The sequence below is a fragment of the Staurois parvus genome, unplaced genomic scaffold, assembly GCF_062004578.1.
Source record: "Staurois parvus isolate SC_StPar_1 unplaced genomic scaffold, SC_StPar_1.0 ptg000558l, whole genome shotgun sequence".
Lineage (NCBI taxonomy): Eukaryota > Metazoa > Chordata > Amphibia > Anura > Ranidae > Staurois > Staurois parvus.
In genome coordinates, this window is record NW_028318354.1 from 82,713 (window position 1) to 107,126 (window position 24,414).

Genomic DNA, 24,414 nt, shown 5'->3' on the forward strand with positions numbered 1-24,414 from the left:
TTGTACAGGCTTCTCTCTTAGATTAAAATTGCTTACTCTGATTTCACTGCACACTGTGAGCTCCTCACCATGTGCATTAGAAGCTGCACAAGTCAGATGGAGCCCACCTCATTTCCTGACTGGAGGACATCCAGCATCATCTCACCCTTTCTTCCTCGTCCTGACTGTCCCTGGCCTACCCCTTTCATTTATTAGTTTTCATTTAAATCATGGAGTCTCAGCATTACATTGGGGCATTAGCTAGGGCAAACTGCATGCAAAAACTACCTGCCTAGGAATGCCCACTTCTCCGGACTAATACCCATCACTGTTTGCATCAGAATTGGGAGCTCTTGAGAGAAGAACTGAGGCAGGACACTGTGATGTTTTCAGGAAGCTATCTACAGCACCCTGCCAGCCGATCCCACCAGTCCATGATCTGCATGCACTGCATAGAGAAGCACAGAGGCACAGCGATGGCATCACAAGGTCTAAAAAAAGGTATATAATGGAAACAGAAAGGCTTTATTAAAAAGTGTCAGTAGAATGTTGACGGGGGAGGGGGTGTACTAGGGAATACAAAATATAAGCATCGCTTATCAAACACTAAAATGTGATTTTTAAATGGTGTGCCCCATAAAACGCTGTTTGTCCTGCCTGACAAAGACTCCTCTGTCTGGCCTCAGTATAGTATTTTCATAGGCCAAGTTTTTGAAAAATTGTTATATAAAACGTAATCTGTTCCTCTCTCGACAAAACTTGTGTTCTGTTCCTCTCTCAGAGCTTGAAGGACCTCAGACAGATTCCTCCACAAACCCAGGAAGAGGGAGAGCCTTCTCCAGAGATATTTTCCTGGATGTCTCCTGGTCTGTCTTCTCAGGTAATTCCAGGGTCAGGATTTGGTCAGGGATTGGTTGCTGGATATTGTCCAATGTAGCCCCTTTTTCAGCATCGCGCAGTGCTTCCTCCATCTTTGTAGACAGTCCTGGAGGTGCAGTGACACCATCTTCCAGAGTGGACTCCTCCGGGATCCGAGGTGTGTTCACGCGGCTGGCTTCGGATAGAACATTGCTGGATAAAGACTGGAAGAGGAAAAACACACAAAACCTAATAAATCTAAACATTAGAAAGAGACATAGTCTATCAAGAACACTTTGGGCCATGACGCAGAAAGGAAGATTTACTAAAACTGGAGCACTCAGAATCTGGAGCAGCTATGCATGGTAGCCAATCAGCTTCTAGCTTCAGCTTGTTCAATTGAGATCAGGCACTGATGTTGGACTAGAAGGCCTGGCTCACAGTTTCCACTCTAATTCATCCCAAAGGTGTTCTATGGGGTTGAGGTCAGGACTCTGTGCAGGCCAGTCAAGTTCCTCCACCCCAAACTCACTCATCCATGTCTTTATGGACCTTGCTTTGTGCACTGGTGTGCAGTCATGTTGGAACAGGAAGGGGCCATCCCCAAACTCTTCCCACAAAGTTGGGAGCATGAAATTGTCGAAAATGCCTTGGTATGCTGATACTTTAAGAGTTCCTTTCACTGGAACTAGGGGGCCAAGTCCAACCCCTGAAAAACAACCCCACACCATAATCCCCCTCCACCAAACTTTACACTTGGCACAATGCAGTCAGGCAAGTACCGTTCTCCTGGCAACAGCCAAACCCAGACAGTCCATTGGATTGCCAGAGAAGCATGATTGGTCACTCCAGAGAACATGTCTCCACTGCTCTAGAGTCCAGTGGCGGCGTGATTTACACCACTGCATCCGACGCTTTGCATTGCACTTGGTGATGTAAGGCTTGGATGCAGCTGCTCGGCCATGGAAACCCATTCCATGAAGCTCTCTATGGACTGTTGTTGTGCTAATCTGAAGGCCACATAAAGTTTGGAGGTCTTTAGCTATTGACTCTGCAGACAGTTGGTGACTTCTGCGCACTGTGCACTTCAGTATGCGCTGACCCCGCTCTGTCATTTTACGTGGCCTACTGCTTGGTGGCTGAGTTGCTGTTGTTCCCAGTTGCTTCCACTTTGTTATAATACCACTAACAGTTGACCGTGGAATATTTAGTAGCCAGGAAATGTCACGGATGGACTTAGTGCACAGGTGACAACCTATCACGGGACCACGCTTGGAGTCACTGAGCTCCTGAGAGCGACCCATTCTTTCACAAATGTTTGTAGAAGCAGTCTGCATGCCTAGGGGCTTGATTTATACTCCTGTGGTAATGGAGGGGATTGGAACACCTGAATCCAATGATTTGGAGGGCGGGGACAATACTTTTGCAATATATTGTATATGGTGCACAAATTGCGACATTTATGAGATATTTCACAAATAGGGATTATCCCATTTCTGACACGTCACATTCTACAGGCACATATATTGTAAATCATTGCTTATTTGCTGCACTATTATGTTGTGTTGTATGTTATCCTCTTTATATTGTGTGATGGTCAGGAGGTTCCCCAGACACTTGCCCATGTAGTGTACTATCCAGTAGTCCCCACCTGTAGCCCTGAGCCCAGACTGCTGTCCACTTTCTTCCTGCGGGACATGTTGGGGTTCCAGTGGCAGACCAAGCTATCGTTCTGCACGCTGTAGTTCTTGTTTCCCAGCAGCCAGTAGGTCTTCATCTTCCCTTTACCCTGCATGACAAGCAGAGGGTTACGTAAGGGGTGACAATGGGGATCAGAATTGTTTTATCAGCTTAAAAGGCAGATGACCCCTTTATGCCGTAGTATTCATCATTTATGACATGTTCCAGTATATATTTTATTCGGGAAAACAATTTTCAGAGCTTCCTAATATACCTTATACATATGCCCTGTGTATCTCAGTTCTACATCCACCTTCCTTCCAAACTCCCTCAACTTTCCTTTTAACTCTAGTTTCCCCCTCAACCCAAGACTCCACTCTTCCCCTACCTGACAGGATTCCTCTCCATCATGATGTTCCTCCTTTTTGTCCTCTGGCCTTATACCATTCTTCCCTTGCTCAACATCTCTCCCCGCCTTGCCTGACACCACTCCTCTCCTGATAGATAACACTCTTTCCCTGCCTGGCACCACTTCACACCTGCCTGACACATTTCTTCCTCTGCTTGACACTACATCTCTCCTATCTAAAGCCACTCCTTTCTACACTACTCATCTGCCTGACAACTCTCATCCCCTGCCTGACAACTCTCATCCCCTGACCTGCACCACTCCTCTCCTGCCAGAAAACACTCCTGTCTGACATCACTTCACACCCGCCTTCCCATGCTTGATATTGCTCCTCTCCTGAAACCACTCTTTCCTACCTGACACCACTCCTTGCCTACTTGAAATCACTTCTCTCCTGTATGATGACTCTCATCCCGTGCCTGACACCACTCTTTTCTTGTCCATACAGCTCCTCTCCTGCCAAAGCTCCTTTCCTCTTCTTTCCCTGCCTGACACTACGTCTCTTCTTCTGGGCTACACTTCACACCTGTCTGACACAGTTGTTTCCTCTGCTTGAAACTGTTCCTGTCCTGCCTGAAACCTTGCCTTTCCACCCGACACCACTCCTTGCCTGCCAACATCGCTTCTCTCCTGCCTGACTGTCCTGCCTGAAACCTTGCCTTTCCACCCGACACCACTCCTTGCCTGCCAACATCGCTTCTCTCCTGCCTGACAGTTCACTTCCCCTGTTTGACACTGCTCCTCACCTACCTGAAACCCCTCTTTCCTGCCTGACACCACTCCTTGCTTGCTTGATCTCACCCCTCACCTGCCTGACAAATCTCATCTCCTGCCTGACACCACCCCTATCTTGCCCACGCTACTCCTCACCTGCCAGAAAACCCAAACAATCTTTTTTTGCCTGCCTGACACCACTGCTTTCCTGCTGGACTCCTCTTCACACCTGCCTGACATATTTCTTTTTCTACTTGATGTTACTCCTCTCCTGCCTGAAACCTCTCCTTCCTGTTTAACACCTCGTCCTTGCCTGCTCAACATCACTCCTCTCCTGCCTGACAATGCTCTTCCTCTGTCTGACACCACTCTTCTGTCTGACACCACTACTTTCTACCTGACATCGCCTCTCACTTACCAATTATCATCAATAACAGGCATATCATCCTGTCCCAAATTAAGGGTCCCTTCCCATCTTCAGAGACTGGATATTTAATTGAAAAGTTCCTTCAGCATGTTGCAAAAGGATGCAGTAAGCGCAAGTCCTTGTCAGAGGATTGAGTAAATGAAGCCTTAACCCCTTTCCACCACTGCCACTGGCCCTCAAAGATCTGAATGTCGGGAGGAGGAGGACTTCCCAATTGTGTGATCACTGGGATTGGTTGTCATCAGATTGACAGCTTGAACACTGGGAATGCACAGTGAGCACTCTCCGCATAGAAAATCTGCCTCATGGATGCATATGTGCTCTGGCTTGGCATTAAGGCCCAGGTGCCACATTTCTATGCATAAGGCCGCCAGAAACAGATTAAGAGATGTTTATTTTTTTCACTACTGCTAATTGGGTTTTATTAGTATAGATTTTTTGTAGGACCTTTTCTTGTCTAAATATTAGGTTAAGGAAAGTGATGGGCACATTGTGGAATATATAATAGATTACATCACCTTCACTTCAATCTCTCCGCGAGGCTCAATCTCGTAGGCGTTGTCGATGATGAGCGCCTGGTAGGTAACTGAGCTGATGTGGATTTTCTGTGCTGTAGAGCAGAACAATTACTAAGTAAAAACCATCATGGTGAATTGTTACGTAGTTACACAGTTACCTCTAACCATTGACACCTGCTCTAAAAATAATCCCCCACTCTCCAGCAGCTGTATTTCACACAAACATGTGCTTAACCCAATATAACTCGCAGTATATGGCGTTCCTATAGTGAATCATCTGCAAATAAATTAACCTATAAATTCATATTGAACAATAATGCACCACTGTGTGCTACAACACAGGTGCATGTTCCTTAGTGTGTTGATCTGCCATTCAGGAGAATGGCACCACAATGCAGTAATGCATTTTATATGTGTCATCTCAAGGCTTTAGTGTAAATCAACCTTTTGTGTTCTTTGTATTTTTTTCCCTTATTTAGTGTGGTTGATTAGATTATTTATTTATGTATGTCCTTTTTCTTTTTTTTAACTGTTTGTTTTATTCTTTCTGTGAAAAAAATGAAATAATGATCAACCACACTAAATCAGCCATACTTCTTCTGAAGTTTTTTTCTGTTATGGCATTTAGGGGTACAATGGGGTTTAAAATGGCTCCTGAGTGTCACACAAGCCTATTTCCACCTATCCTTTACCTGTGTCAAAACAACAGCCACCATTTTAAACTGCATTGTACCCCTAAATGCCATAACAGAAAAAACCTTAGGAGATGTATGGCCAAAGCTCTTTGATTCAGCAGACAGTGGGCTAAAGTCCACTGTCGGTTGATATCACAGAGCCAGTCCAGGCTCTGCAGGGATCCCAACAATATAGTAGGGATTCACTCAGATGCCTGACTGGCAATTGGCTCAGCCTCTCATCACGTGAGCCAGTCACTCCTTTCACCCCCCACACACACACACACAATCTGGAGCTCTAGTGAGCGTTGAAGGGGCAGGGCAGAGAGCCAAATACTAGAGCTCAGAGCAGACCCAAGAACTAGCGGCCAGTGATCTTTGATCGCTCAGTTCTCAGTGTAGAACCAGAGGGGGACAGCTACAGCATTGGATCAATGCTGCAACCATCTAGGCTTGTATGTTTGTTATTTTACATTCCCCACTTTTCTTTTAATTTTGCCTTCCCTAAAATCTCACAGTTTTCACATAATTTTGGTAAATAAAATTTCTCAACTTTGCTCATTCCTTCAGGCAGCTTCTGCCTGAAGCTTCATACACAGGCATTGTGTATAAAAAGACATACGTAGGCTGGTAGACTCCATCCGAGAAGCCGTGTTCACGGTGTCTCCAAACAGGCAATAGCGCGGCATCTTATGCCCAACAACACCGGCCACACAGGGCCCTAAAAAGAGAAGCGCATTGTCATCATTTTTCATGACTAAATATAAAATATACAATACATAAGAGTGCTAAATATAATGATGAGGATCCGTGATAATTCTCCATTATATCTTTTTAATATAATACCGGCCACATGTTGAGATCACGTTTCATTTGAGTATTTTTTCTCAAAAGGGTTTTTTTCTTTTCATAAAAATGTTTCCACATACCTGCAATGTATTTATATATTTTTAAACATAGTATAGCACGGTAAAGCCTTCTTTAAGCAGAGGGTATTAACATATCTCATTCCATCACTTATCCCACAAATAAGAGGATTACTCCTTATTTTAGGACGGGACAGAGCCCTGTCAATCATTCCTTCGCTGCAGGAAAATTGCACCAGAGCAGTGTGAAAGGGGCCTAAGATAGGATGATAGAGCCCCTTCCCCTCTTTCTATCTCCATAGCATAAGAGAGAGGTGTTCTGTAGTCCACAGAGTGAAAAAGGAAGAGCTGCAGAGAGCACCAAATGTAATCAGCTCACTGGATTTCTGGCAGAACCAGGGGCGGACTGACCATTTGGAAACTCGGGAACTGCCCGAGGGCCCGGGGTCAGTAGGGGGCCCCATGAGATCCCCATGGTACCTTTTTCATAGGCTTTTTTGAGTTTGGGCAAGGGCACAGGGGCCCCATGATCCCCTATTGCCTGGGGGCCCCATGAGTTGTCAGTCTGCCCCTGGGCAGAACCAACAAGTATTTTGTTGCACCTAGTGAGCAGATAATACAAAACACTCCCAACTGTATATTCACTAGTTCTTTGCTAGGATTTTCTTTACTTTAAGAGAAATTACCAAAATGGTATAACTCACACTAAGATTGGAATATGTGGAATTTTGCTGTGCTTTCTTGAAATATGCAAATTAAAGACAGACATTATTGCTTCTAACTAAGAAAGGGGCACACGCAGTAGCCGATGTGCAGGACAGGCTGCATAAACTGGCTGGGAACAATGACAGCCTGCAACGTAAGCAGAATAATACCAGCACAAACAGGATCCAGGAGATGGATATATTATAAATCCACACAGGTTTCATATAACAGCCACCGCCACCTCGCCTGCCAGGAGAATGATCGAGAAACCGTTCAGGCAAAAAAAATCCTATTAATAAATTTCTGAGAGCTGCAGAGGCTCCTGAAAAGAAGATCCAGAGAAAGTGTTTTTATATATTGGGTTAAAGTTTTTTATAAAGAGGAAGAGAGAAGGAGAGAAAGAGAAAGAGGGGAGGGAGAGTGAGACAGAGAGAGAGAGAGCAGAGAAGAGAGAGACAGAGATAAAAAGAGAGACAGAGAGAGTAGGGAGATATAAAGAGAGCAAGACAGGGAGAGAGTAAAGAGAAATGAGAAAAGAAAGGGCAGCAGAAAAGAAAAGGTTAGATGAAAGGAAATGAAATGAAATAAAAAGAAAAAGGCAAAGAAAGGAAAGAAAAATAAAAAGGCAAGGAAAAAAAGAAAAGAAAAAGGTAAAAAAAGAAAAGATAAAGGGGAAAAAAAGAAAGAAAAGGAAAAGGGGGAAAAAAAGAAAGAAAAAGAAAAGGGAAAAAAAAGAAAAGGAAAAGGGAAAAAAGAAAGAAAAGGAAAAGGGGGAAAAAAGAAAAGGAAAAGGGAAAAAAGAAGGAAAAGGGAAAAAAAGAAAGGAAGGGAAAAGGGAAAAAAAAGAAAGGAAAGGAACGGAAAAGGAAACAGGGAAAAGGAAAAGGATAAGGAAAGGAAAAGATAAAGGAAATAGGAAAGGAAACGGAAATGGGAAAGGAAAGGAAAAGAAAAGAAATGGAAAGGACAGGAAAGGAAAAGAAAGAGAGAAAAAAGAAAGGAAAAGGGGAAAGGAAACAGGGAAAATGATAAAGGAAAGGAAAAGGATAAGGAAAGGAAAGAATAAAGGAAATAGGAAAGGAAAGGAAAAGGAAAGGAAAAGAAAAGGAAAAGGGAAAAAAAAGAAAGGAAAGGGAAAAGGAAACTGTCAGGAACCATCGCGACGCATGGGTCTACACATGCATAGGTGTCTGCCGAGACGTATAGGTGGCAGGGCACTAGGACCCAGGCGCACCCGTCGTCTGGACAGTACTAGGCAGGCACTGGGACCCAGGCTACCTCTGTCAGGTGCAGGGCGAGCTATTTAAACTAGCCCTGCACAGACACTTGTTGCCGAATGGTCTTTGTATCCTGTTACCTGTGTGTGAGTACTTCTGATCTGGATTGGTTTGACCTTGTTGTCTTCTCCCGTCCTGACCCCTTGGCTTGCCTGACTCTGCTCCTGGATGTTCCCGTTTAGATCTGACCTCCTGGTATTGACCCTGCGTGTGACCCGACTATCCTTTGCCTACCATTTTGTAACCGATCCGCTAGTTACCGACCCGGCCTGCATGACTCTGATTTAGCTCATCCATCCACCCACCCCGCAGGGATCACTAGGCTCCCTTACATCAGACTCCTAGCTCTCTGGAGCCCCTGTCAGACTCCTCTACCCCTGTTGGAGATACCTGGTAGTTGCGACCTAGTACCGGAGCGCTCCAAGTCCATCCCCACCATCAGAGGCCCTGGTGAACAAGTGCTCCGGTGCTTAGACTCCGCACTCTGGGGAGGCTCTACCGGGGGACTGATAGAGGTGCTGTCAGGCGGTCCGTTACAGAAACAGAGAAAATGATAAAGGAAAGGATAAACAAAAGGAAGCAAGGAAAATAAAAAAGGACAGGAAAGGAAAAGGAAAGGATAAAGGAAATGGGAAAGGAAAGGGGAAAGGAAATGGGAAGGGAAAGGAAAAGGAAAAGAAAGGAAAGGATAAAGGAAATGGGAAAGGAAAGGAAAAAGAGAAAGGATGAAAGGAAATGGGAAGGGAAAGGAAAAAGGAAAGGGGAAAGGAAATGGGAAGGGAAATGAAATGGAAAGAAAAGGAAAGGGAAAAAAAGAGAAAAGAGAAAGGAAAGGGAAAGAAAATAGCCAAAGAGCATGTAAGAAAAAGGGCAGAACAATTCCATGGACAGATGTGAATGTGATTGTCACATTTTCTGGACAGCTGGGCTTATTGCAGGAAGCAGAATAATAACAGACCTACTAGAAAGAAATCAGGTAATACGGAGTGCTCAGGAAAACAAAGTCTGTTGTGTCTATGCTGCGGACAGACTGTATCATATATTTAATTTTTCATTTTGCCAAAGAAAGGAAATAAGATGGGAAAGGAAAAGTAAACAGGGAAAATAAAAAAGGAAAGGAAAGAGAATGGAAATGAAAGGGAAAGGAAAGGAAATGGGAAAAGAAAAAGGAAAAGGAAGGGAAAGGAAAGCTAAGGAAAGAGAAAGGAAAGGAACAGGGAAAGGGGAAAGGAAAAAGGAAATAGGAAGGGAAAGGAAAGGGAAGGAAAAGGGAAGGAAAGGGAAATTAAAGGAAAAAGAAGAGAAAAGAGAAAGGAAAGGGAAAGAAAATAGCCAAAGTGCATGTAAGAGAAAGGGCAGAGCATTTCCAATTCCATGGACAGATGTGAATATGATTGTCACATTTTCTGGACAGCTGGGCTTATTGCAGGATGTAGAATAATAACAGACCTACTAGAAAGAAACCTGAAAAAATGCATGCGCCAAAACATGTTATACCGGCAACTGGCCTCCTCCTCCTAAGCTGCGGCTCCAGCGTGGGTTCCTCCCCTTCGTCTCCCTGACATCGCGGTGACTTCTCCCGGGACTCTGGAACGTCAGGACCACGCGGTCCCTGCTCTGACAGGAGTTCATCTCCGCCACTGCTCCCCTCTTAGCGGATGGGCCGTCCATCTGGAAACTTGGCGTCTTAAAGCCACAGGCTTGTGTTTTTATCATATTACACTGTGATGTTTTATTACAGGCACACCTCCATACAAGGTGTTTTATATGATCACAAACTCCACAACGCCTGGCTCTTGTCAATACTGGGTGATACACTTATGTGTTTTACTATGGCAGCAGTGAGTTTATATCATTGATGACAGTTGACATTATTCACCATTTTCTTTGGGGAACATCTGTGCTCTTATGTCAACAGTGTTCTACTAGAAAGAAATCAGGTAATACAGGATGCTCAGGAAAACAACTATGCTGCGGACAGACTGTATCATATATTTAATTTTTTTTTTTGCCAAGGAAAGGAAAGAAAATGGGAAAGGAAAAGGAAAGGAAAGGAAAGGGAAGGGAAAGGGAAAAGGGAAAACAAAAAAGGAAATGAAAGAGAATGGAAAGGAAAGAAAAAGGAAAAGAAAAAGGAAAGGAAAGGAAAGGGAAGGGAAAAGGAAAAGGGAAAACAAAAAAGGAAATGAAAGAGAATGGAAAGGGAAAGGAAAAGAAAAAGGGAAGGGAAAGGGAAAAGAAAGGGAAAGGAAAAGAAAAGGGCAGAGCATTCCCAATCCCATGGAGAGATGTGAATGTGATTGTCACATTTTCTGGACAGCTGGGTTTATTGCAGGAATTAGAATAATAACAAACCTACTAGAAAGACATCAGATAATACATTTTTTTCAAGGGGACCGGGGTGCTCAGGAAAACAAAGTTTGTTGTGAATATGCTGTTGACAGACTGTATCATATATGTCATTTTTTATTTTGCAGACTAAAATGAACCTGCGCTGCAAGAAATGCTGAGAATGCCATTCTTGGTCCCTTTCTGGAGACTGCTAATTGACTGCTAATTGGCTGCCCCTGGGCCCTGGCTATAAACATTTCTGAGTAACTGCCCCAGAATAGGAATTACAATATGAAATACAAAATTTCTAACCTTCATAATCATTCTGGATCTGCAGCTCAGAATAAAAACTGAAGCCGTTAGATCAGCATGATAGCCAAGTACAGGTAATTTCCAGAGGAATTCTCTGAAATTTCCTTTAATATTGTAAATGTTTCTGAGTATGGACAGGTTTTTCCGAATATTGTAGATTGATGATGTGTGGTTACGTTTCTGACACACGGGCGTATCTGGCGGCTCTCCCCTGGCTGCGTCTCCTGTACACGTCTCCCTTCTATAAATCCTGGCTGGCACAGTGCAGCTCAGCTCCATTTGTTATACTCATCACACATACCCGTATGGATTCCAGCTCTCAGCTTCAGCCTCTCATTTGGCATGTGCGGGATGATCACTTGCCTAACGGCAGCCACCAGGTCCAGGGACATCTTAGCTATTTCATCTGCGTGCTTGTCATTGCTTCTCTCCGGCAGACCGCTGACCACCATATAAGCATCGCCGATTGTTTCTACCTGTGCCAGGAAAAGAGAATATTGATGGATCCTCTAAACTTTCTTTGCATCTAAACTGGCCATATGATAAATCACTACTGAACTGTGAAAGAAGCTTACAGCCAATATGCATTTATCTAAAAAGTGGACCTTTCATTGGCTTTAGAAGTCTGCAGAAATTCCCAACATGTCACAATATACAGTAATAGTATCATTTTGTAGAAGTGTGCCACCTTTTATTGTTCAAAAGCTGCCCTTGAGCTCCAGTCCAGTGACTTTGCCAAGGTTTAGATCAGGGGTGTCAAACTGGTGGCCCTCCAGCTGTTGCGAAACTACAAGTCCCATCATGCCTCTGCCTTTGGGAGTCACGCTTGTAACTGTCAATCTTGCAATGCCTCATGAGACTTGTAGTTTGGCAACAGCTGGAGGGCCATCAGTTTGACACCTGTGGTTTAGATGATGTCAGCAGTCTACTGCAGGCAAAAGGAAGCATTTCCTCAGTCTCCTCTCCCCCCCCAGTAATCAGACTGTACATTGCAACTTTATAGCCAGTCACAAGAGAAGATGCTGCAGCAGGGGCTGATCTGTGTCAGACATTTGTAAAAACAAGAACTGCACAGATACCAGGATTTACATGACTGTGTCATCTCTGAGCCAGCATCTCAGCCCAGGAAGTAAGTGATGACCCCGGATGATGCCCCAACAAAGATGGTGCCATCCTTCTGGAGCAAAAAAAAGGTGAAGACATTGTCAGGGGGAGTAATGTGTTCTCTGAGAGGTAATAAATATATAAATAATCCTGCTAGGGCACCAATATGGCATAAAAGAAAGCAGCTAGCACAATATTGCAGGTACAATATAAAAATAGCAGTGCGGTGCTCGTATAATCAAAATATAAAATAGCAGTGCAACACTAATAAGAGAGGTAACAAATACCTGGAAGCATTACAGTGACACATCACTTAGCAGCCATGGCCGTAATATAGAAAAATCTATGGGATTTTAGGACTGCTTTAACCACTTGCCTACCAGATGATGTGCCTGTAGCACGAAAGGCCTAAGGAGGAGCTGTGCAGAGCGTGACGTCTTTTCGCCGCCGGAGCCACGAGGAGGCCCGGCGGCCATCTTTATTGGGGTCAGTACTGCTGTTTTTCACTTCTAATCAATGTTGTGATGTGCATACTGCCCTGTTCTGTTATTGACCAATAAAATTTATTCAAGAACATACTACACTATCTCTGGCACCTGTTTTTTGGGGCTCCTATGTGGAGCTATTACCCCCACAGAGAAGGTGCCTATACCATCCAGAGGAGGGATCATTACCATCAGTGTGGATTACCTGACTGACCTTAAGGGGACCTCTGGACCTGATTTGGAGTCCTTGATGACCCACCGTGAGAGGGATGCCCACCACCTGGTCTTTGATGGATCTGACATCTGGGATGTTTATTCCTACATGCGCATAATCCATGCGTTTCTGGTGAGTGCGCATTGCTATTATTTGAAGCAGTAAAATTCTGGAAGTTTTCATCAAATCCAGACAACACCGCGGATATCGCATTGACTTTATACTGCCTTTAATTCATTTTTAGCGCTGCACTGTTATTATTTACATTTATATATACATATTTTAAAGGTATTGTGGTTACCTGGAGTGTTCAAGCTGCTGCATTTATTTAAGAGCGCTCACTACAATTTGTTTTACAATACTAAAATATGCATTTTTGATGGAAAATACTGTAAACCCCCCCAAATAAGTATATATTTTCTGAAAGTAGAGACAACGAAAAATAAACTGGTGGTAATTGCAATTTTCTGTCGCATGATAATTGCCCAGTTATTTATCAAGCTCATATTTTTTCAGGAAAAATACACTAAAATGAATTTCAATGTAAACAAACACAATATTATACCCAATTGCTAGTAAAATATAAAACACGGGGTTGAGTCCAGTAAATAGATACCAAACATGTCAAGTCTTACAATTGTGCATGCCTGTGGAATCACCAAAAAAAGCTCCAAAATTCTCCATAGGTGTTTAATAGCCTTTACAGGTCATCAGTTTAGAGTTAACTGTGTGCTGTGGACCTAGAATTAAAGCTCTGACTCCAATGTTCACAACAATACCTCACATGTGTGCGTGGGTGATGAGGGGCCATAACAATTTTTCAATCTTTATTTATTTATTTTACTTTAATGCTATTACAAGGGGACCAACAAGCCCCCGAAGTGATAGCATAGGCTGGTGACAGGTACTCTTTATGGAAACATTGGGGGTTTATTAGAACCCCAATGTCTCCCCTGTATTTCATTGCAGCTATTCAGGCACAGGTCATGTTTGAATAGCTGCATCCTTAGCTACACTAGCCAAGAAATGACACCTGTGACCCTCGGAAGTGATGTAATATACATTGCTTCAGGGGTCATTAGTCCCAGGATTGGGGAAAAAACTTTTATTAGAAAAGCTCCTCACCAGCTCTTACAGCAGATACCAATCTCACAGATGCAGTGGCAGTTGTGAGCTTTATTTAACCACTTGTCTACCATGCTGTTTATAAACTTATCTTTGTAATACGGTTGCTGGAGGGGATCACTGTGGGACTTTATTGGACATTGGAGAGCTGAAGGCTCTGTAACAGGCTGGGGGTGGGGGGGTACTGTGGGAAGTTTGAGGGCTCTGTGGAGGCTAAAGAATTTTACAGGACCTTGTGGCACTGTGAGCCACTATGGGAGGTAGAGGGTACTTTGGGAGGCTGGGTGGTACTTTGGGAGGTTGAGGAGGTACTGTGGAGGCTGATGGCTCTCAGAAGGCCTTGTAGCACTGTGGGCCACTATGGCAGTTTGGAGGGTACTATAGGAGGTTGGGTGGCACTGTGGGAGGTTGGGGGGAGGTTCTTTGGAGTCTGAGGGCTCTCAGAAGGCCTTGTAGCATTGTGGGCTACCATGGGAAGTTGGAGGATACTATGGGAGGCTGGTTGGCACTGTGGGGGGTACTGTGGAGGCTGAGGGCTCTCAGAATGCTTTGTAGAACTGTGACCACTATGTAAGGTTGGAGGGTACTATGGGAGTCTGGGTGGCACTGTGGGAGGTTAGGGGTTACTGTGGAGGCTGAGGGTTTTTAGAAGGCCTTGGAAGACTGTGGGCCACTATGAGAGGCTGGGGGGCACTATGGGAGACTTGGTGGCACTGTGAGAGGTTGGGGGGGGCATTGTGGCGGCTGAGGGCTCGTAGAGGGCCGCATTGCACTGTGGGCCACTATGGGAGGTTTGATGATACGCTGGGAGGCTGGGTGGCTCTGTAGGAGGTTTGGGGAAAGGCACTGTGGAGGCTGAGGGTTCTCAGAGGGCCTTGTAGCACTGTGGGCCACTATGGGAGCTGGAAGCACTGTGGGAGGTTAAGGGATTTGCAGTTGGCTGGAGGGCCGGAAGAAGGGAAGCCCCGGCCCGGTGGTTGAGAACCTCAGCTTTAGTGCATATAGCATCTTATTGACCTTTCCTTTAAAGCAGGTTCCCTATACAATGTATCTTAGGATGGTTATATGTTTTGGCACACCTTATAGACATTGAACGATTCAATCCTGGTGTCAAAGCAGACATACAGATTATTTAGCATCTCTACCACCTGCAGAGGGGTGCACGAGGCCGATATGGAGGTGAAACCCACGACATCTGAAAAGAATATGGTAACCTAGGGGGGCAAGAAAGACCGAATATTTAATGCATGAAAGTGAAAACAAAATATAAAGCAGAACTCCAGGTAAACAGTTAAATGTACAGATAATACACAGACTTGTGATCTGCTTTACCTGCCGAAAGGCTCTGTAATTCTACACTGCATAACGGGGAGGGTGACACCATGCAGACAGCCCTAGATAACACCCATATGTTGTTCATTGGCTGCTATCTAAATTGTCCCTAGTATGTGTATGTATGAATGTGAGTTAGGGACCTTAGATTGTACGCCCCTTGAGGGTTAGGGACTGATGTGAATGTACAATATATATGTAAAGTGCTGTGTAAATTGACAGCTATATAAGTACCTGAAATAAATAAAAAGAAATATATGTGATGCTGAGCCTCTATGATTGAAAGAACTGAAATCCAATGAATGAAAGAGATAGGCCAGGGATAGTTAGGCTGGGGGGGATAGATGATGCTGGACCAGGGGTGGACTGACCATTCGGGAACTCGGGCACTGCCCGAGGGCCCGGGATCAGTAGGGGGCCCCATGAGATGCCCTGGTACCTTTTCATAGGCTTTTTTGGGTGTGGTTTGAGTGTGGGCGAGGATACAGGGGCCCCATGATCCCCTGTTGCACAGGAGCCCCATGAGTTGTCAGTCCACCCCTGTGCTGGACGTAGAAGAAATGAGACAAACTCTTTCTGACTTACTGCAGCTTCTAATGTATATTATGAGAGGCTCACAGTGTGCAGTGAAATCAGAGTAAGTAATTTCAGTCCAGGAGAGGAACCGCTACAACTGTGCAAGACTGAAGGGAAGGCTGGAGGTCAGCTTTAAAAATCCAGCCAATTTACAATATCGATTGCTAATTACATCTACTTCCTAGAACAGCTCATTGTCCCATTCCCCGTGTATGGTAGAAGTGTCTCTCAGAGGAGTGCTAATCAGGCTTTGTCATTAGATGTGAGCATTGAGCCTTGTGCTGCACATTGTTTTCTGATTATTGGCAATTACACATACAGTCATCCAGCTACGATCACCGCGGTGCACAAACACGGCGCACTGTGGAAATATCGCCAGGGGTGGGAGTGAGCAATTATCTGAAGTGGCAGAAAAACAGATGGTGATTCCCTTGAAGTTTTTATTTAAAGTGATGCTCCACCATTTGTTACAGAACAACTGCACAAAGGCAAGTAGGGCATGTATTTATGAGCTGAATTCAACCATTTGTCCATATAGACTCATCAATCAGGGCTCTATATATAAAAAGTCTGCTGAACGAATGTGACCCACAAATGCACAGCTCAAACAAAACTTACCATAGTCTGTGTTATCTTCTATGATTATGAGCGCCATCTAGTGTGCACATTGTTTTTTACCTGATTGAGGTATTTAAAAACAAAAACTGCATTATGGCCACTAGATGGCGCATACAATCAGAGGAGATAATTACATAACACAGAATGTGGCGAGTTTCCTTGCAGCTGTGCGGGAGTGTGTCATGGACCTTATAAAGTGTATCTAAAACAAAAAACTTTTTTTTAGTTTTCAGTTTTGGATGGAATGTGGAAGGTGTCCCTTCTGGTGAGACTGACCCTCTCTGTCCTTGTTACCTTTGTCTCCAGGACAGAATGTGATGGGGAGGTCTAAAATTTTACAGTTGTCACAGAAACAGGTGGAAAATAGTAATCCTTTAAAGTGTTACTAAACGCACAACAGTAAAATCAGTCTGTTTAATGCAGTAAAGCATGCTTGTTATACTCACTTTGGAACCTAAGCAGTTAATTATCTGCATTGTGTAAAAGGGCTGTTTGATCCTGTCTTCTCTGATCCTCCCCTTCTTCTACTGTCACCAATCCATCTGCTGTGCTCTAGGAGTCACTCTGCACATGCTCAGTTTAGTGTGCATTGCTAGAGAATTTTTTTTCCTTTGGGAGGGTGCATGTGATCAGCACAGGGCCAATCAGTACTGTCAAAACAGAGGGTCAGGGGTTATGCAGCCTCATAGGACAGTCAGAGCAGAAGCAAAATCCCTCCTACAAGATTCCTCAGCTGGACACTGATAGAAGTCACAAGATTGCTATATACTGCTGATGAAAAAATGTACTTAGTAGTTTATATTTACTACAATAATTGCATTTCCATGTTGTGTGCACTGTGGGAGACCAGATATAGTGAACGCAGGGTCCGGGGAGACCAGATATAGTGAACGCAGGGTCCGGGGAGACCAGATATAGTGAATGCAGAGAGAAGAGCTCTGAGAGCTGATTGGAGAGAAGCTCCCCCCCCCCTACACACACAGCTTACGTGATCAGAGCTGAGGCTGTCAATCAGCTGGAAGTCTCTCCCTCCCTAGTGGTGCATCAGGATCTCATGCACCAGTGTGTATCAGTCCTGAGTCCACAATTTTAGATTCCAGCATTTTAATGTGGTTCCTCTCTCTTACTCCAGCAGCATACCAGACAACAGCAAAGAACACTTTAAGTGTTACTAAATCCAGGATCCTTCATTCACTGTATCCAGTCTCCCTGGACCCTGCATTCACTATATCCGGTCTCCCCGGACCCTGCATTCACTATATCCGGTCTCCCTGGACCCTGCATTCACTATATCTGGTCTCCCTGGACCCTGCATTCACTATATCTGGTCTCCCCGAACCCTGCATTCACTATATCCTGTCTCCCAGCACCCTGCATTCACTATATCTGGTCTCCCAGGACCCTGCATTCACTATATCTGGTCTCCCCGGACCCTGCATTCACTATATCCTGTCTCCCAGCACCCTGCATTCACTATATCTGGTCTCCCTGGACCCTGCATTCACTATATCCGGTCTCCCCGGACCCTGCATTCACTATATCCGGTCTCCCCGGACCCTGCATTCACTATATCCGGTCTCCCTGGACCCTGCATTCACTATATCTGGTCTCCCTGGACCCTGCATTCACTATATCTGGTCTCCCCGGACCCTGCATTCACTATATCCTGTCTCCCAGCACCCTGCATTCACTATATCTGGTCTCCCAGGACCCTGCATTCACTATATCTGGTCTCCCAGGACCCTGCATTCACTATATCTGGTCTCCCCGGACCCTGCATTCACTATATCCTGTCTCCCAGCACCCCGCATTCACTATATCTGGTCTCCCAGGACCCCGCATTCACTATATCTGGTCTCCCCGGACCCTGCATTCACTATATCTGGTCTCCCCGAACCCTGCATTCACTATATCTGCTCTCCCCGGACCCTGCATTCACTATATCCGGTCTCCCCGGACCCTGCATTCACTATATCCGGTTTCCCAGGACCCTGCATTCACTATATCCGGTCTCCCCGGACCCTGCATTCACTATATCCGGTCTCCCCGGACCCTGCATTCACTATATCTGGTCTCCCCGGACCCTGCATTCACTATATCTGGTCTCCCCGGACCCTGCATTCACTATATCTGGTCTCCCATAGTACACACAACATAGAAATGCAATTATTTTAGTAAATATAAACTGCTAAATACCTTTTCTCACCAGCAGTATATAGCAGTCTTGTGACTTCTATCAGTTTCCAGCAGAGCACTGGTTACAGCTTGTAGGAGGAGTTTTCCTTCTCTCCTGATTGTCCTATGAGGCTACAAAATTTCTAACCCTCTGTCTGGACAGTGCTGGTTGGCCCTGTGTTGATCACAAGCACTCTCCAAAGTAAAAAAAACTCTCTAGCAATACACACCAAACTGAGCAAGTACAGCTTGCCCCCAGGGCTCTGTTCTATCAGCAGATGGATTGAGGACAGTGGAACAAGTGGAGGATCAGAGAAGTCAGGATCAAACAACCTTTTTACACAATGCGGAGGATTAACCCCTTAGGTTCCACAGTGAGTATAACAAGCATGCTTTACTGCATATACAGACTGATTGTACTGTTGTGGGTTTAGTAACACTTTAAAAGTGCTTTATAAAAAATTAATATTATATCTGAACACAAGACGAGAATCTGTGGGTGGAATTTATTGAAATGTTACAACTACAATAAGATTTAAACTTGGAGATTGGATTTATCACACCATATGTATACTGAATTGCTATATACTGCTGATGAAAAAATGTACTTAGTAGTTTATATTTACTACAATAATTGCATTTCCATGTTGTGTGTACTGTGGGAGACCAGATATAGTGAACGCAGGGTCCGGGGAGACCAGATATAGTGAATGCAGGGTCCTGGGAGACCCGATATAGTGAATGCAGAGTCCTGGGAGACCAGATATAGTGAATGCAGAGAGAAGAGCTCTGAGAGCTGATTGGAGAGAAGCTCCCCCCCCCTACACACACAGCTTACGTGATCAGAGCTGAGGCTGTCAATCAGCTGGAAGTCTCTCCCTCCCTAGTGGTGCAGTGAATAGTAACATCAGGATCTCATGCACCAGTGTGTATCAGTCCTGAGTCCACAATTTTAGATTCCAGCATTTTAATGTGGTTCCTCTCTCTTACTCCAGCAGCATACCAGACAACAGCAAAGAACACTTTAAGTGTTACTAAATCCAGGATCCTTCATTCACTGTATCCAGTCTCCCTGGACCCTGCATTCACTATATCCGGTCTCCCCGGACCATGCATTCACTATATCCGGTCTCCCTGGACCCTGCATTCACTATATCTGGTCTCCCTGGACCCTGCATTCACTATATCTGGTCTCCCCGGACCCTGCATTTACTATATCTGGTCTCCCCGGACCCTGCATTTACTATATCCAGTCTCCCCGGACCCTGCATCCACTATATCCTGTCTCCCAGCACCCTGCATTCACTATATCTGGTCTCCCAGGACCCTGCATTCACTATATCTGGTCTCCCCGGACCCTGCATTCACTATATCCTGTCTCCCAGCACCCCGCATTCACTATATCTGGTCTCCCAGCACCCCGCATTCACTATATCTGGTCTCCCCGAACCCTGCATTCACTATATCTGTTCTCCCCGGACCCTGCATTCACTATATCCAGTCTCCCCGGACCCTGCATTCACTATATCCGGTTTCCCAGGACCCTGCATTCACTATATCCGGTCTCCCCGGACCCTGCATTCACTATATCCGGTCTTCCCGGACCCTGCATTCACTATATCTGGTCTCCCCGGACCCTGCATTCACTATATCTGGTCTCCCCGGACCCTGCATTCACTATATCCGGTTCCCCGGACCCTGCATTCACTATATCTGGTCTTCCCAGACCCTGCATTCACTATATCCGGTCTCCCCGGACCCTGCATTCACTATATCCGGTCTCCCCGGACCCTGCATTCACTATATCCGGTCTCCCCGGACCCTGCATTCACTATATCTGGTCTCCCCGGACCCTGCATTCACTATATCTGGTCTCCCCGGACCCTGCATTCACTATATCTGGTCTCCCATAGTACACACAACATAGAAATGCAATTATTTTAGTAAATATAAACTGCTAAATACCTTTTCTCACCAGCAGTATATAGCAGTCTTGTGACTTCTATCAGTTTTCAGCAGAGCACTGGTTACAGCTTGTAGGAGGAGTTTTCCTTCTCTCCTGATTGTCCTATGAGGCTACAAAATTTCTAACCCTCTGTCTGGACAGTGCTGGTTGGCCCTGTGTTGATCACAAGCACTCTCCAAAGTAAAAAAAACTCTCTAGCAATACACACCAAACTGAGCAAGTACAGCTTGCCCCCAGGGCTCTGTTCTATCAGCAGATGGATTGAGGACAGTGGAACAAGTGGAGGATCAGAGAAGACTGGATCAAACAACCTTTTTACACAATGCGGAGGATTAACCCCTTAGGTTCCACAGTGAGTATAACAAGCATGCTTTACTGCATATACAGACTGATTGTACTGTTGTGGGTTTAGTAACACTTTAAAAGTGCTTTATAAAAAATTAATATTATATCTGAACACAAGACGAGAATCTGTGGGTGGAATTTATTGAAATGTTACAACTACAATAAGATTTAAACTTGGAAATTGGATTTATGACAGCATATGTATACTGAATTATATGAGGAACTTGGTATGAGGAACATCAAACAAGAGCATAATCAAACATTCACATTGCAGTGATCATGAGTGTCCCTCCGAATCTTTGGGTCAATTTGTTGACTGATATAAATGTTAATTTGTTACTGTCCTATTTACATTCTATCTCTATACAAGGTCTATGTTTAGAATCTGTATATTTTTTATTATTCTGCCACATAAAGGAGAAGTATGGTCAAAGCCAGTCCAGGCTCTGCAGGGATTCCGACAGCAATGTTGGGATCTGTCCAGCTGCCTGATTATCAGCTGGCTCAGCCTCTTAGTGTGCCACTGCCATAATCTACTAATGCAGCAGGGGTTCATAGAGCTGTGGGAATCCATCACAGGCTCATATCAGGGGTGCCCAACTATGCCTGCCCTATCTGTCCAGCTGCTTTATTAATAGAAGCCAATGCTACAGCTTCTATGAATGTGAAAGAATCTCTAGAGGGGGTGGGCCTTTCAATCACCTGCCTACCCTCCATTCATAGATTGTGTCTCATTCATAGGTTTTAAAGCAGAATTACACTCCAAAACTAAAAATGTTATATCCTGCAGCTTAACAATTCTTTAATGTGGTGGCTGCATTCGATTTTCCATTTATTTTCACATAGTGATCCATTAACAGACTTCCTGTCCAAGGGTATCTCCACTCTGGATGGAGGAACAGAGACACCTTTGGAAAGCAGAATCATCAGTCTGGGTTCAGGGGAAATGTTAGACTAGCAGATTTTATTTATGTATTGATTTATTACAAGTACTTATCTAGTGCTGTCAGTTTTACATCTATATTCTACATTCAGTCCCTAACCCTCAAGGGGTGTACAATCTAAGGTCCCTAACTCACATTCATACATACACATACTAGGGACAATTTAGACAGGAGCCAATTAACTTACCATTATGTCATTGGAGCGTGGGAGGAAATCGGAGAACACAGAGGAAACCCACACAGGTACAGGGAGAACAAACTCTGCATGTAGTGCCATGGTTGGGATGCAGACCAACTACCCTGGTGCTGCCAGGCGGAAGGGCAAACCACTTAGCCACTGTGAAGCCCATCAGATTTAGACAGACTTGACCAACAAATGAAAGCCGAACACCTTTTAGGCAGTTACAGCAAGTTTTTTCTTTCTGGGATAAAGTATTTACCTAAATAACTCCTAGATTGTAAGCTCCCAGGATCAGGGCCCTCCTTTCCCTCTTGTATTGAACTGTATTGTTGCTGTATTGTCTCCCGTTATATTGTAAAGTGCTGAGCAAACTGTTGGCGCTATATAAATCCTGTATAATAATAATAATAAAAAATAAAAGCTGACCATTGTTAGCATCCCTGTCAATATTAAATAGTTTGTTTTAACACTTTAACTGCCATTTTTGCTGGACAGCTTGGTCTGGTAAAGGAAGCTGAAGAACAACAGACTTCATAGCCAGATCACCATGTTTAAATAAAGGGAAAAAACTAATACAGCCACCACATCTAAGAACTGGTAAGCTGCAATATATTACATTGTATTTGTGTCTGGGTTTAAAACCATTTAAATTTTTTTTCCCTAGTATTCCTGAAAGTTTATATTTTTTTAACACTTTCAGTAACTCACTGAAAGTTATTGCTTTGATATACTGTAAAATGATATATTTTTGCCTTATCTACCTGTGTGTTAGTTTTTGAAACAAACTATACTTTGCCCTTGAAGAGCTGCCCATTTTTTCATACACCTACCTGATCGTAGCTTTCAGCCTCTACATTCTTTTTCTTTCGAAGTTGCTTGGCTACAGATTTTGGCAACATTTGATGGAGAAGCTCCTCAGCTAAACGCCTCTCTTTTTTCAGGTCTTCTGTCCTTTCTTTGAGGTTCTGAGCATAGTTCTGAATCCACTCAGTCATCTGTTTAAAGGACACTAGGACAATGGGGTATATAAGACACGATACAGTCAGGAGAGTCACCTTCAGGCTAAGGGTAGACAAGATGTCTTTGGATTTGTTGCTGAGCTTTTTATAACCCTCCCGATAAAAACATTCTTGAAGAGACACTAGACCATCAACCAAGGCATGATGGCCAAATACTGATACATTTAGGAACGGCATAAAAAAGTTTATATTGCGGAACTTGATCAAAAACCTAGATATATTGTAGCTATCCATCCAGCAACTGCATAGAGTATCTGAGGTATACAAGGCATAATTAAGCATAGTACGAATTTCGATCTCTAGTGGTTGAAGATCCATAGAAGACCATGGAGCAGAACCATTTGTGCGTAGTATCTCTTCTTTGGCTCTTATCAGAATATGCAATGATAGCACATCCGCCCAACCATGGTTTGTTTTCATGATGTTTAGGTCTTCATTTAGGTCAATAAACTTGTCCAAAATCTCAGAAATTATTGTTGACAGCCAATCCCTAAAGTCAACTTCTATAATGTTTTCGGACTTTAATAGTACTTTATATATTAAAATTTCACAGATACGACTAACTTCAGCTGTGTCCTCACAGTTCTCTGCATATAAATCCTGAGCCTTGTCACAAAACAATCCCATGTTATTCAATAACAGGGTTTGACGGCCTGTCAAATTCATGTGGTTCCAACAGCAGAAGGTCCTCTGGTCTTGAAGGAACTGTATGAATTGTATGGCTATTAGATCTGTGCAAGATGAAAAGGTTCGAAGGGCTGCTTCTGTGTTCCTCCACTCTATTATACAGTCTCGTAAATCGATGGTGATGGAACCGAGAAGAGTGAGCAGGGAAACCATACAAGCCCCCAGTATTCTTCGGACGGTTGCATTGCTACCAAACATACATGGAGGTGTGTACCTAGGAAGTTATACATAAAAGGGTATTCTCTTATAAGTGTCACACTAGACTTGGTTGATAAACATTTCAAAAATAAAAAAACTTTATTATTTCACCTTAACCAACAGATTCAGGAGTCCAGCTATCAACTGTCTCCACAGCAAAAGTAGGTGAAAGCAAATATCTTTATAATAACAGAAGATGGGGAATTGGCTTGCTTTTTTTGAAAATAAATAGTTCCATAAAAAAATAGAATACACACAGCCATTGAGCTTAACCAAATGACAAAAATATATACAAAGAACTCTTGTTTCCTGAGGACACAAAACCTGCCAGGGATAGAAAATGAAGCAAAAAACCCTCATATCAGCCTTTCTCAACCTTTTGACATGGAAGAACCCTTGAAATAATGTTACGGTCTCATGGAACCCCTGCTAATTTATTTATTTATTACATGTACTTATATAGCGCCGTCAATTTACACAGTGCTTTACATATATTGTACATTCACATCGGTCCCGCCCTCAAGGAGCTTACAATCTAAGGTGCTAATAATTAATATATCTACAGCTCACTGTACATTAATGAGATGGTCAATGAGAAGAACACCCCTCTTACAGCTAGCTAAAAAGAACATTGGTATCAATGGGAACTGATTTGAGAGGCAGAAGTCGCTCCTTGATCAATGGACCCCCAGCAA

General features: G+C 44.0%; 1 protein-coding gene across 1 annotated transcript; it reads right to left on the reverse strand.

Annotated features, from left to right (window-relative positions):
* Positions 1–483: 483 nt before the first annotated feature.
* Positions 484–23,770, reverse strand: LOC149450917 (uncharacterized). Its single transcript, XM_089691244.1, has 7 exons — positions 22,646–23,770; positions 14,758–14,892; positions 11,052–11,226; positions 5,882–5,980; positions 4,586–4,677; positions 2,489–2,626; positions 484–1,061 (listed from the first exon to the last, which is right to left on the reverse strand). Exons 1-7 carry the CDS (start codon positions 23,717–23,719, stop codon positions 774–776), a joined length of 2,001 nt encoding a protein of 666 aa, XP_089547370.1. The 5' UTR covers positions 23,720–23,770; the 3' UTR covers positions 484–773.
* Between the last annotated feature and the right edge of the window lie 644 nt (positions 23,771–24,414).

What these genes read in the sequence shown, in the direction of transcription:
- LOC149450917 (XM_089691244.1), bottom strand. Translation starts at nt 23,719, where the DNA reads ATGTTTGGTAGCAATGCAACCGTCCGAAGAATACTGGGGGCTTGTATG. An exon ending in AGGCTGAAAGCTACGATCAG is followed by an intron (nt 14,893 to 22,645) that starts GTAGGTGTATGA and finishes TTGCCCCCCTAG; the next exon opens with GTTACCATATTCTTTTCAGA. An exon ending in GCGGAGAGATTGAAGTGAAG is followed by an intron (nt 2,627 to 4,585) that starts GTGATGTAATCT and finishes CTTGTCATGCAG; the next exon opens with GGTAAAGGGAAGATGAAGAC.